This window comes from Drosophila pseudoobscura, chromosome 2, assembly GCF_009870125.1.
Source record: "Drosophila pseudoobscura strain MV-25-SWS-2005 chromosome 2, UCI_Dpse_MV25, whole genome shotgun sequence".
NCBI lineage: Eukaryota > Metazoa > Arthropoda > Insecta > Diptera > Drosophilidae > Drosophila > Drosophila pseudoobscura.
This window is the reverse complement of record NC_046679.1, coordinates 11426024-11438020: the sequence shown is the minus strand read 5'-3', so window position 1 is coordinate 11438020 and position 11997 is coordinate 11426024. Positions and strand designations below refer to the sequence as shown.

Here is an 11997-nt window from a genome sequence, read left to right as displayed (position 1 = left end):
TTAGATTGTTCGCTTGCCTTGAGTCTAAGGTCAGTTGTATTGCTTTTTGAAATTCCCAGTAAGAACCCCTCATTATTATGCTCTCCAGAAAGGAGCTCATTGCCGTTATCCTCATGCTGTCGGCGGTTAGTTGCACCTGCGTATCAATTGCTGACTGACCCAGATCCAATTCGCATCCGTCCTCCGCAGGTCTTCTCTGTGCTAAATGCCGCCATCTTTGCCAACACTTTGCCCTTCTACGTCAGTTATGAGCAGCTGTTGCAGCAGGTCATCAGCATAGGGACCGCCTACCTCTGCATTCTGTACGCCCTAAGCACCTGGATGTACCATTCGAATTACTCCCGGACCCGCCAGCACATGCGATACGCGGTGAGTGGAAAGCACCGCGTCCTAATCCCTAACCCTGGCCCAAATCAGATGTTACTGTTTCCACTGAATGTAGCTGGTGATGACCTTGCTGGTGATGATTGCGGCTAACATAGTGGCTGCGATTGCGCATATGAAGCTGCTGAGTTTTTCGATATTTAAGGAAACGACGGACATCAGCATTCTGTTCTCCAAATTTGATGTTGCCTGCAAGTCCGTCAGCCTGGGTCTGTCGGTCCTAACCATTCTCCTCCTGATCATAGTAAAGTTGGTTGTCTTTGTGACGATCATTAGAAAGCACAAAAAGAAGCAGCGCAAGAAGATTCGCAGATTGAAAGCAGCTCGCGAGGCCCTGAAGGCGGAACCCTAAACTGCTGTCTGCGTCATCAGCGTCTTTATTGTTGGTAGTGAGTCGACGGCACAGTTGACGGCGTCGTGGGAGTGCAAATAAAGTTTCGGTTTTCATGCAACGCCAAACATTTCATGTCGTTGCAATGTGGCGCCGCATTTGCAATAATATAAATATTATGCTCGCACGGCGCGAGGCACAGACACTGTACGGCAGGGACCCATTCCAATATGCACTGACACACAGATTCTGTCTGTGCGCTTCCTCTTCACAGGTGATGCAAAAAAATATGAACGGGCATGCGGCAGTGCCATCAGCAATTCGATGTCGAGATGCCCTTGTGCGGATTATCCCTTTGTGGAGATTGTAGTGAGAAAATTGAGAAATATAGCATACACTTTTGTGGGTATACTTAGAGCTCTTTCCCAGGACCTAACTCAGTGCTCGGGTTTTCCAGACAGTCTCGAATCGGGCAGATACTCCTCTCTGGTAGGGTAATGGAAATGCCATCAGACCGAGGCAGCTGATGCCAGGACGAGGGTAGGTCTGGGGGTATGGGTAGGGCAGGTCTGAGTATGAAAACTCATAAGGAAGACAAGCAGCCTCTTCGCATGGGTTTGTGTATTGCATTTTGCATAATGAAGTCGGCAGACAGTGCCATTTTCAACGGCTGACAAACGAAGTTAAACACAACTTAAAGGCTTTCGAATAACTTCTGCAGCGCCAAAGTTAAAGTTAACTTTCCAGCGGGACGACGGGGAACCGGATCTGGACAGGGCTCGGATGTTTATCAAAGGGTATGGTCGGAGGAAGAGCCTAATTACGCTCGAATGGTTGCCCATCAAAAGTGACATTTGGCGAAGCAGGGGCTTACAATAAAATGTTCAGCTAAGTTATTGCCGACGCTGCCAAGGAGCCCTGGAAACTGAGTCGAAAGTAATTTGGAATTTAATTGCGTATAATTTAGAATGGCGAAATGTTTGCGTGCGTTTAATTAACTGAAAAACAAAATAAAAAGCAAGCCAAAACAAAATGACAGCCGCGGTGCTGGCAACTGGCAACTGGCAAGGACACTGAAAATGTTTAACATTAAATGCCAACTAATTAAATTTCGGAAATTCCATGGCAGTCGTCGGGACTGAGTGAACTTCCGAATTTATTGTTGCATTTAATGGCCAGCGCATGCGGTTATTCGATCCCCCTGCTGCCCCGCTTCTTTGGCGCATTTCATTGCGTATACGCATTGTATGACAGTGGGCTGCCCCCACCCCGCAAGTGGCATAACAAAGGCTGACTAGAGCAGCAGCCTCGTAACAGTTTGAGAATTCACCAAATGAGGCAGAACCTCAACCCCGGGCACCCCTACTCTCCGGCTGGGACTGCAATCCCGATTGTGGCACTGTCAGTCTCGCTCTCACTGCGGTCATCCAGCCAAATGAAGCCAATAAAATGGCGTTGTTTGCACGCCACTGGCTCCGCCAAGCTGTCCGGCTGACCGGCAGTCCGCCAGTCCGGTCATTCGTGGCTACAAAAATTATGCTGGCCGCGAGAAATCGCATGCAAAAGTGATTCATGAAAACTGATAAAATTTTAATCATATTTCACGTATTAACACGTAATTATTAATGCCTGATAAATGTCAGCAGTCGGTAAAATGTGAAAAAGTCGCAATTAATATACAATATTTCGCTCTTTTCAATTAAAGTGCCGGAGGCGGAAGGCAAGGCATCGACTTACTATTCCCCATAGATGTAAGCTTACGTCCATTTACAAAAGAATAAAGCCGATCCACGGATCAAAGTTCAAACTAACCACAAACAGCGTTAGTTACAGGGTACTTTTGAGCTCTGCAACTACCAAATCAAAACCTCTGTGCGTACGAGTAAGTGGGTAATGCCGTTGTGATGCTTCACTTTTATCATTATTATCATTACCACGTCGCTGAATGTGAGTGTCTGTCTCTGGGTTTATTTGTTGGTCCCGGGGCTTATTTTCTTTTAATTATGTACAACGATCACGAATGTGGGTTAATTAACCACCAACTCGATGCTGGGCTTCAGAATTAAACAGTCCAGGATACGTATGTCAGGATGGGACAGTGTGCACAAATGTCAAAATTTAAATGCAGCCGAATCGGAGCACAGTTTCTGTTTCTGTTTCTGGTCGGTGACAGCGCGGCACTTCGTTGGTTCAACGTTCGCATAAATTATTCCAACATATGTCAGACATCTGGCAAATTTTCGCTTCCTCCGATTCGCATCGCTTTCTTTTTTTTCCACCAGACTGTCAAGTGCCTGGTGTGTGTAGGTCGGAATTTACGGTCCGCGACCGGGTGTAACAGCTTTCGTCTAATTGCCATTGGCATTGTGCCAATGCCAGGCTAAATGTAATATTAGGCAATGCAGTTTCCCTGCAATTGAAAGTGGACAAACGAATACAATGCCATTATCAATCAATCGAGCAGCCAGGAAACTCTCGAACAGGCATCGGATGCCAAAAAATAGGCTGGTGGATCCACAGATTTTGGTGGATTTTGACGACTACAATGTTCCTCCACGAATCGATGAATGTTTCGCAGTAGAGCTTAGGATTCTGGGCACCGATCTGTTGAGCTGTTGGGCTCTTTGTTGTAGATCCAAGTGCTGTACGTCGGAAGTTGCTAGCTGTGGAAAGTGGCCGTATTCAGTTCAACAATTTGCATAAGTTTTGAAGACAAAATAAATTACCCAAAGCCAACAAACTCAGAGTTTGCTTTTAAATTATTCGCACTATTTATTTTCTTTCTTGCCATTGTTGAAGAGGAGGCCAAGAAGCGACCAGAAGCTTGCCGTCCACCCCAGGCCCAGATTGCAACTTGGCGCAAACACCGAAATATTTGATCAACTCGACGGCGAAGTTAAAGAAGTTGCATGCAACAGGAGCAAAGTCTGGGCCATGGCGATGGAGAGGACCAGCTGAAACAATACATTCCAGCGGCAGTTGGGAAAACTCAGACCTTAAAAGAGAAAACACCCCTAAGGTCGAAAACTTTGCCTCAATCTTGAGCCACTCTTCGACCTCAATGTGGAAGCTCTAATTTCCAACGACCACCGCATAATACAATACTCATACCTGCCTGATACCAGCCACAGACAATGATCAGTCAAAGAATTGGCAAAATTAAATTGTTGAACCCATCAATAACAGCTCAATCAAGTGGCTGCACCGAGAGGTAATTCGTGGTCGCTGCATATTTATAATAAATTAAGAGTATGTGGAGAAAAACCCTTATTGCCGTCGAGGCGCAAAGCCAAGCGCCTGAAGTTTATGTGGCAGCTCAGTCTCAGCCAGGTAAAGGACGCACTGCATGCATCCCATGGAACTGCTTTATTATTGCTGCTTAAATGGCATTTTCCACGCACATGGCAGCATGAAAATCCATTCTTCGCCACAGCGCGAAGATGACAACGTCCGCTGCAGTGTCACAGAAAATTGATGCGTTTTAAATTGCATTAAACTTCATGGGACTTAATCCCTGATACTCGCATGCAGACACGAACACCGACACGCCGGGACGAAGTCTACATCCTGGTTCGCTCACTGAGCAAATTAAATTAATTCTGTTTGTCTTGTTTCTTGGGCGTCTGTTATGACGCTGCCTGTTGGCAGCTAGTAGTAGTCAGAGCTACGTGTATCGATGGCTACCTATCCGGCACCACCATCGATTTCCACACCATCACATAACATGGCGGGAGAGCCAATTTCCCACCGACTTTCGTCGGACTGCATCAAGTGGCGGCAAAAGCAAATATTTAGCAGTAATTAATTTAAATCGGCAGTGGCGTCTCATCATCAGTGGTTGCCGGAAACGCCAAATGCCAGTGGCACCACTCCACCAGTGCTGGTACCATTACCAGTGCCGACGCCCGACGGCAGCATCATTAAAATCTTCCGCTTTCTGCACAACAAAGCGCAAGTAAATTGCTCGGCACGAGTGTGTGTGCGTGCAAGTGTTTCTGTGTGTGTATGTGTGCTCGGCTACTTTGCTCCTTTGTTCGGCTTTACCGAAATACATTTTACCAAGCTTTAGTCGACGTATCAACTTAAATTATGCTGCCTTGTAACACATGACGTACCGTACACGTAATTATGTTCGCCCCATTCTACCATCAGCCACCGCGTACCACACACAGGGGACCGGGGGGGACGAGGGGACGAAACTGTTCGGTTTGGGGGTGCTGGTGGTCCTGCAGCACAAGCTTAACCTCCCTACCCGACCCTGACCTTCCCTGCTGACTGCAGTAATTCTCATTTCAATTACAGTATCTGACGCCTAGGCATTTGAAAAGAGCGACACACGACAGGCGTCATTTAGGGTCCAGGCTCCCTGACTTTACTTCCCGCGTCGCCCCCTTAGTTGCCGTGGCTGGCCGCAACGGCTGCAATGGTAATGTGGCTTTTATTCATTACATAATTACTGTTGTGTTTGCACTGCGGCACCTCCCCCCCCGGCAATGGTACATACATAAGTCCAACCAGCAGTAATTATGAGTAATTTTCAAGGTTAGTTGGGTTACCGGGGGCACACTTTGCTGTGCGTTGTCTCAATCGAGGGTTCGAGCCATAACATTAATTTTTAATCCATAACTTTATTCCAAAAACTCCGAACAATGAAAGTACTGGTAGAAAAGCCACGATTCACAGTCATCTTTATTGTTGAGCCTCTTTACAGTGGGAGTTCTCCTGAATAGCCATAAATAAACGGGCATCGCAACAACAAATTGTTTACAGACAATGCATAGTGGTAGTGGCTCCTTCCCTTTACCATCCGCCCCCAACCCCATGCCATATTTGTGCAAATGGCATGCACTATGCACGTTTCCGTTTCCGCTTTGGGCCTTGCAGGCGTTGCAATTGTCGCTTATTGCAATGGCAACGTCCTCTGTATCTCTTCTCTCTTGTCTGTGTGTCGGTGTGTGTCGGTGCCTGGGTGTGTTACAGTCTGGCGCACATGGCGTATACTTTATGCATAACAAATGACTGCTTAGTATATTGTTTAATTTATCAAGCATGAATTATTTATGCCGATTCGAGTGTCGTCCAATGAAATAAAGTGCAATTCTAAGCTTAAACTTTGCCATAGAATTTCAACAGTAGCTGCAGTAATACACTCAGAGAAATTTACTAGCGTAAAATTAGCAAAGATCCTATCTCGAGCAATGAGAGCGGATTAGGTAGAAAGGAGATCTTGTGGATATAGAATTGGATACAGTAGGCCCTACAGGATCTTTATATATTACTTACAGCCTGATGGCTTACGATCCCCATGCATGTTCAACGAATAAATTAAATGTTCTGAGATCGTATTCTACCTCTTGTAGTTTCTCAATGTGTAGCCAAACGCTTCCCACTCGGAGGCCATTGTGCGAGCGCAGGCATATCAAGGCGGCCTGTCGAACGAATCAAATTTATGTAGCATGGAGGGGAGAGGCATAGGCATGTGCTCCCAGTGGTCCTTTTTGTACAGGTGGACGGCTGTTTGGCTATAAAATATTGCATTGTTGCGAGTCGAGGTCCCAACTTATTGCGGAATGTTGTTGATATGAGAGTTTCAATTGAATTGCGTTGCGTTGTGCAGGTGTCAAGTGCCTTCATTTAGATTTATTTCAGTTGATTAATCTGCATATGAGACTGTGACTATGCAGAAACGAGTGTGGCTAACGAGCAGCCGCAAGAACTTGTGCCCTGAATTTGGCAGTTGATAATTGCTGGCAAAGCTCAAGCGTCCAAAAGTTGCCGGCACATGAGTCTCTGTGTGAGTTTGGTCTGCGGCAGGGGCTGGGACTGGGAGAACGAGATTGTGTGAACACAATGGCACGTCTGAGACAGAAACACAGCCAGAGTCGGAGGCAGGGGCAGGGACTGAAAAATACAAAGAAATGCATGACATTGTGTGCTGAGCAGGCTAACGAGTTCAGTTGAAGCTGAGACGGAGCTGCGGCCGAGAGTATCATTCAAAACGTGCAGTGCCTTCCAGACCAGCTCACACCTCGATGGCCATGTCGAGCTCACTTTAAGCCATATTGTGTATAGATAACGTGTCTATTCAGACGAGAACTGATATGACGACAAAACCAGATGCAAAGGCAGCCCCAGCAACAATGCGGCATCAACCCCAAAACAGCAGCAACAGCACCAGCAACAGCAGCAGCACCGGCAGCGGGGGCAGACATAATCTTGACTTCCTTGTGGCTGCAGTAACAAGTTGGGCATGATGCGGAAGCCAAAAAACTGTTGCATACTTTCATGCGATGCCACAAGCCATCGCCATCACCACCATCACCACCGACACCAGCAACACCACCGACAGCACCACCCCGCCCGGGTCGAGACAGGCAGCGGCAGCCCCAGCCAGTATCAGAGTTGCTCGACGCTTATCACCGCAAAAGTTTTTACCACTTTAGAGTCAGCCTCGGAGCTCTACAGCCTGGGAGAGACTTTTTGCCGACTGATGTGCCGGAGCTGTCAACGCTCAAACTTTGCCGCCAGAGAGGAATTCGAGCTTTAAAGATTCGCCATTAAATAATAAATAGAGCTGGGGGAACACGAGCTCCGACGACACCGGACCGGCATCGGGATTGACACGCCAATGAGGCTGTCCGACATTTTTTGCCGGAACTTTTCTCCATTTTAATTGCCTTTATCACTAATTACAGCTGTCACAAACTTAAGGTCGTCAAATCAAAGGGTATGCTCCGTGCTCATATCCTTCTGGGATACCCACAACTAGCAGACACTCAACGCTCTGCATTCACTAATTAAAACAGACACGCACACAGCCCCCAGGCCAAAGCTCCCAGCCCCCAGTCCCCAGTCCCTAGGTCCGAATGCAACTGCAGGGGCCAGGCCCAAGCACAAACCCAACCCCGGCATTGTTTCTGTCGGCCGAAGTTATTTTCCAATTTGCAGCATGCATGGGCCAAGGCGGCAGGGTCGGCCAGGGTACACACATATATCCACAGGTAGTTAGCCACATGAATTCTGCTCATTGTCAGCAAGGACGAGGACACCAGGAAGAGAGGATAAATAGTTTTGTACCCGTTACCTGTCGCTGCCACTAATGGCTTTGTCGCCAGAAAGGTCACAATATGTCTTCTGATTCATTTAATACATATTAAAGTGTACTTCGTTTTATTAAAGTAACGAAAGGAAATACTGTTAGGAAACATTCTTGTCTTTATACCCGATACTCAAAATGAGTATAGGGGTATATTAGATTTGTGGTGAAAATGGATGTGTGTAACGTCCAGAAGGAATCGTTTCCGACCCCAGGAAGTATATATATATTCTTTATCAGCATCAATAGCCGAGTCGACTGATTCGATCGTGTCGTTTAATATTAGCGGCGTCTGCCGAAGGATAGTCATACCGTATCGGCATAAGTCATAAGTATCGGGTAACGGTGTAGAGTTGCGGTCTCCGCTGCAACTCACAACGTTCCCCCTCGTTATTCAGTTTTTTTGTATAATACGAATATGTTTAAATCGTGCAGGCTCAAGAAATATATCTAAGAGATTGCCTTTAAAGATTGACTGACAAAGTATATTCACTCTTAATACTGATTAATAGTCTAGACAGTATTGACATGTCTATTAAGAAAAAGGTCGCGAAATTCAGTGAATATGACCATCTATCTTTGTCTTCCTTGGGTAAAGATAAGGTGGTTTTTTATAGGACGAGTCCCTGTTCGGCTCTCATATGTTCTTTTAAAGATATTTACATGTATTATACGACACATCTATGCATCACAAGCGATACTACTCCACTTGTTTATTATAGATTTAAGATCCAAGATTCAATCTAGTGAGTACTTCTGTTTGTTTTATTCTCTATAAACAACACAAAAATGCTAATAATTGCGAAAAAGTTATTTTTGCACTCGTAACACACATGAAACCACATCTGGGAGACTACCAAAAAGTTGTTGAAAAAATGTAGCAATGGAAACATTTTGGTTTTACAGATCGCCCATAGCTCAAATCGCATTCTATTTATGAATTTGGCCAGGTGTATTGTTATTTGACCCTTTAAATGGTGGGTTATAACCAGAGCTGCACTTTTCATTTTTGGCAAACTTTTTAGCCTGTTGTTGCGTGCTCATCGTCGGACTTTAATTAAATTCTGACACTGTGTTCTTAGCCCCGAGCTTACGGGACCAAGAGCCGTGCAATGGCCACTAATTTTTTGCTTAACTTTTTTGGGCCTGGACTTCGAGCTATTAAATTGTTTGGTTAATGGTTAGAGTAGATGGAAATTCCCTGTGGGGGACATTTAACTTTTATCCTTCAAAATGATTTCGACAGCGCTGCTCAAGCTCTGGTCGAAGCCAATGGGAAAGGGAAAATCGCTTTAGCCCGGCGATGGCAGAAAAGCAAACAGAAAGAAAGGAAAAACCGAACAGAACAGAAGAGAAAGGAAATGCCCAGACAGACATCAGACATCCGACATCACTCTGTCTGCGACATCCCATCGAACGATGAAGGCCTTTCATTACACTTTACAATCCGCATTTTAAGCAAATGAATCTACTTCCCCAGAGACAATGAAGCTTGCCGACTCCTGTCTCGCGACTCGCGACTCGTGACTTTGTTGCCAACGTCGCCATCACCATCGCTGTCGCTGTCTGCAATGCTATAAATCTGAGGGTAATTGTGTAAAGTTCTGAGAAAGTGCAGAATTAATTCGTTTGTCCTTTTTCGGATAAATTGGATTATAATTTATTTTAATTGGCAAAAGGCAAATGCACGCATAAAACAAACAAACAAACAAACAGACAAAGACAGTTCCAGAGAAAAGCTCTCAGTCTGACTGTGCTGGACGGATCCCAAATGAAAATTGGCCACAAAATTACGCAGTCTGATGCCGCTTTCATTAGACTAATTGTAACTCTTGGGCGGGCGTGCGTACGAGCCGACGCCGACCCGTCTCAGTGATTAGGCCTTGCCCTTTCCGTTGGCTTTTTGCGTTTACCTTCGCCTTTTGGCCAAAAGTGGCACGAAACGATGCGTGACAGTGTTAAATTGTAACCCGAGAGCCCGAGCATGGGGCCATGTGTGCGGCTTTTAATTAGAGACAAACAATGGGGGGCAGCAGGGTCGGCGTACGGCCCCGACCTTTGGCTCACATATTAACATATGAACGGAAACAAAAAGGCCCCTCACTGCCGGACAGACTGCAAAGCCCATGACAAAGCCAATGCCTAAGGCAAAGCCACATCCCATGTCCAAAGAGCATGATACACCTGGCCCTGGCTGCGAAAACTACCGAAATCCTGGCCACAATTAAGCAACTGAGCCAGGTGAGTGGGCGGCTGGGATGGGGTTGGGATGGCCATTAAACCAGAGCGAGCTGATGATGTTTCCTCTACTCTTCCGCTCCACCCCTTCCGTGAGCAGCCATGCCTGCCAGTGGGCAAACAAACTTCCAAGATTCCCCAAAGTTCCTGTTGCTCTTCCAGCTAGTTTACGGGTGTGTGGAATGCGCACGTTTGACTCCCAACCTTCGGCTACATTTGTTCCCGGTACGAGACTACGTAATGGCGGCGCTCGGCTAGTTTCGCTCACGATTTGTGGGCCAGTTATGGCTGGCACTGTGCTCTTATCCCTCATTTTAATGGACACAGGGAAAGCAGGGAAGTTTCAGTGAAGCCAAATAATCATTTTATACTGAGTTAACTTATGGATTAAAGCTATACTATTCAAGTGAAATCTTACACATTTCTCAAGCCGAAAACGCCATGAAAATGATGATGATAAGTTTTAACAGCTAATTGCACATTGCACAATTCAAACCGTTGCCCCCTCCGAGTGGCTAACGTACTCAAGAGACCGTTCGGCTCAGATCAGCCACTTCCAACGTACTACCTTGAGCATTCTGAATCCACAAGCTTGAAAATGGGGGATGCCCAGGCCGGAAAAGCATGCAATCCGTTACAGTCGTGGCTTCCATTCACCACAGTTTCCCCACAGAGCCAGATCAACGACTATCTTATGAGGGTGCTTGTCAGAGGTATGCTTGAAATGACTACTGCATAATAACGCTCATACGCTCCGTTGGCACATGTTGAGCTGTAATTGAAAATAAGAACCCCTTCACCGTGGAGTCTGCTGGAATCAATTAAAAATTTAACATTTATACGAACACGAACATATGCCACTTAAATACAAAATTCTAGCCACCCCCGGAGCATCACACTCTCCCCCGAAACGCCAGAATGTTCATAAATTTATGCACCCCTCGAACTAATTTTTGCGAATCCGAACACTTGCCATTGAGGTGGGGTGTTCTCTCCGGCTTCGCTATGTTTGCATATTCCGTGGTTCCGTCCGGGGGATGCTGCTTGACCCGGCCTGGAGTGCAGCGACCTCAACCCCAACACTGGCGACCGTGGCCAATATTTTTGCACTTTCAATTGCCCTTTTCCAGGGTTTTCCCAGCCAGAGTTGTGGCGGAAATGGCCCTTCAGCCATTTAAATGCTGCACAGAGCCCCAAGCCCCCTGTCTCCTTATTATGTGTGTGTTGCCCTCGTGGGTCGTGGTATTGAGTCATAAATTCCAAGAGTTGCCATTAAAAATTACAAGCGTTGACAGCGTCACGTTCTGGACCGGCTTCGGCACAAGGGTACTCCAGCCAAGTGTGAGGACGCAAGCTGGTGTTATTTTATATGTATTTATTTTTCGCATCCCTGTGTAGGCCTTGTATTTATTTTGGCATACGTGCGCACAAATAAATATTTGCAATTACATATCGTATTTATCAGAAAAGTGTGTTATCAAAGGAGCCCACCAGGATTTTGATTTAGGCTCGCCCCTCAATTGTTTGCTCTCACTTTGCGCACGCACAGACCAGGACCAGGACTAGGTTCAGGAGGGGGCAATGCGAATGCAAATAAATCTGTGAAAATTCTCCTGCTCTCTGCCTGCCATCTCCCCGCACAATACCTTGTTTGATTGCGTGCCCATTTGCATTTTCATTTGCCGCCGTGGAGATTCCAGCAGAACACATGGCAAATTGATTGCTTTTACGGCTCATTTTGCCGACGCACTTCACCGCCGCTCAGTGCTCGTTAAGGTATTTATTTCACCTCCTTGCCCCATAAAGATAGCGCCCTGTCTTTCCTTCCCGAAGTACACGCCAATAGAATGTGGCAAGGCCGAAAGTTCATATTTTGGGCGAATGGTGGCGGCTGGTGACAGTCGGCTGATGGCTTGTTTGTGCTTCCTGTCTGATAGGTGTCATTCGG

At 46.3% G+C, this 11997-nt stretch overlaps 1 protein-coding gene across 2 annotated transcripts; it reads left to right on the top strand.

The window, feature by feature from the left end:
• On the top strand, window positions 1-925 carry LOC4801390 (uncharacterized). Of its 2 annotated transcripts, none has more exons than XM_001358454.3 (3): window positions 1-125; window positions 190-369; window positions 443-925. In XM_001358454.3, exons 1-3 carry the CDS (start codon window positions 78-80, stop codon window positions 734-736), a joined length of 522 nt encoding a protein of 173 aa, XP_001358491.2. In that variant the 5' UTR covers window positions 1-77; the 3' UTR covers window positions 737-925. The 2 variants fall into 2 exon arrangements, with proteins under 2 accessions (XP_001358491.2, XP_033232601.1); XM_033376710.1 differs by having other exon boundaries at window positions 418-540.
• Window positions 926-11997: the final 11072 nt, after the last annotated feature.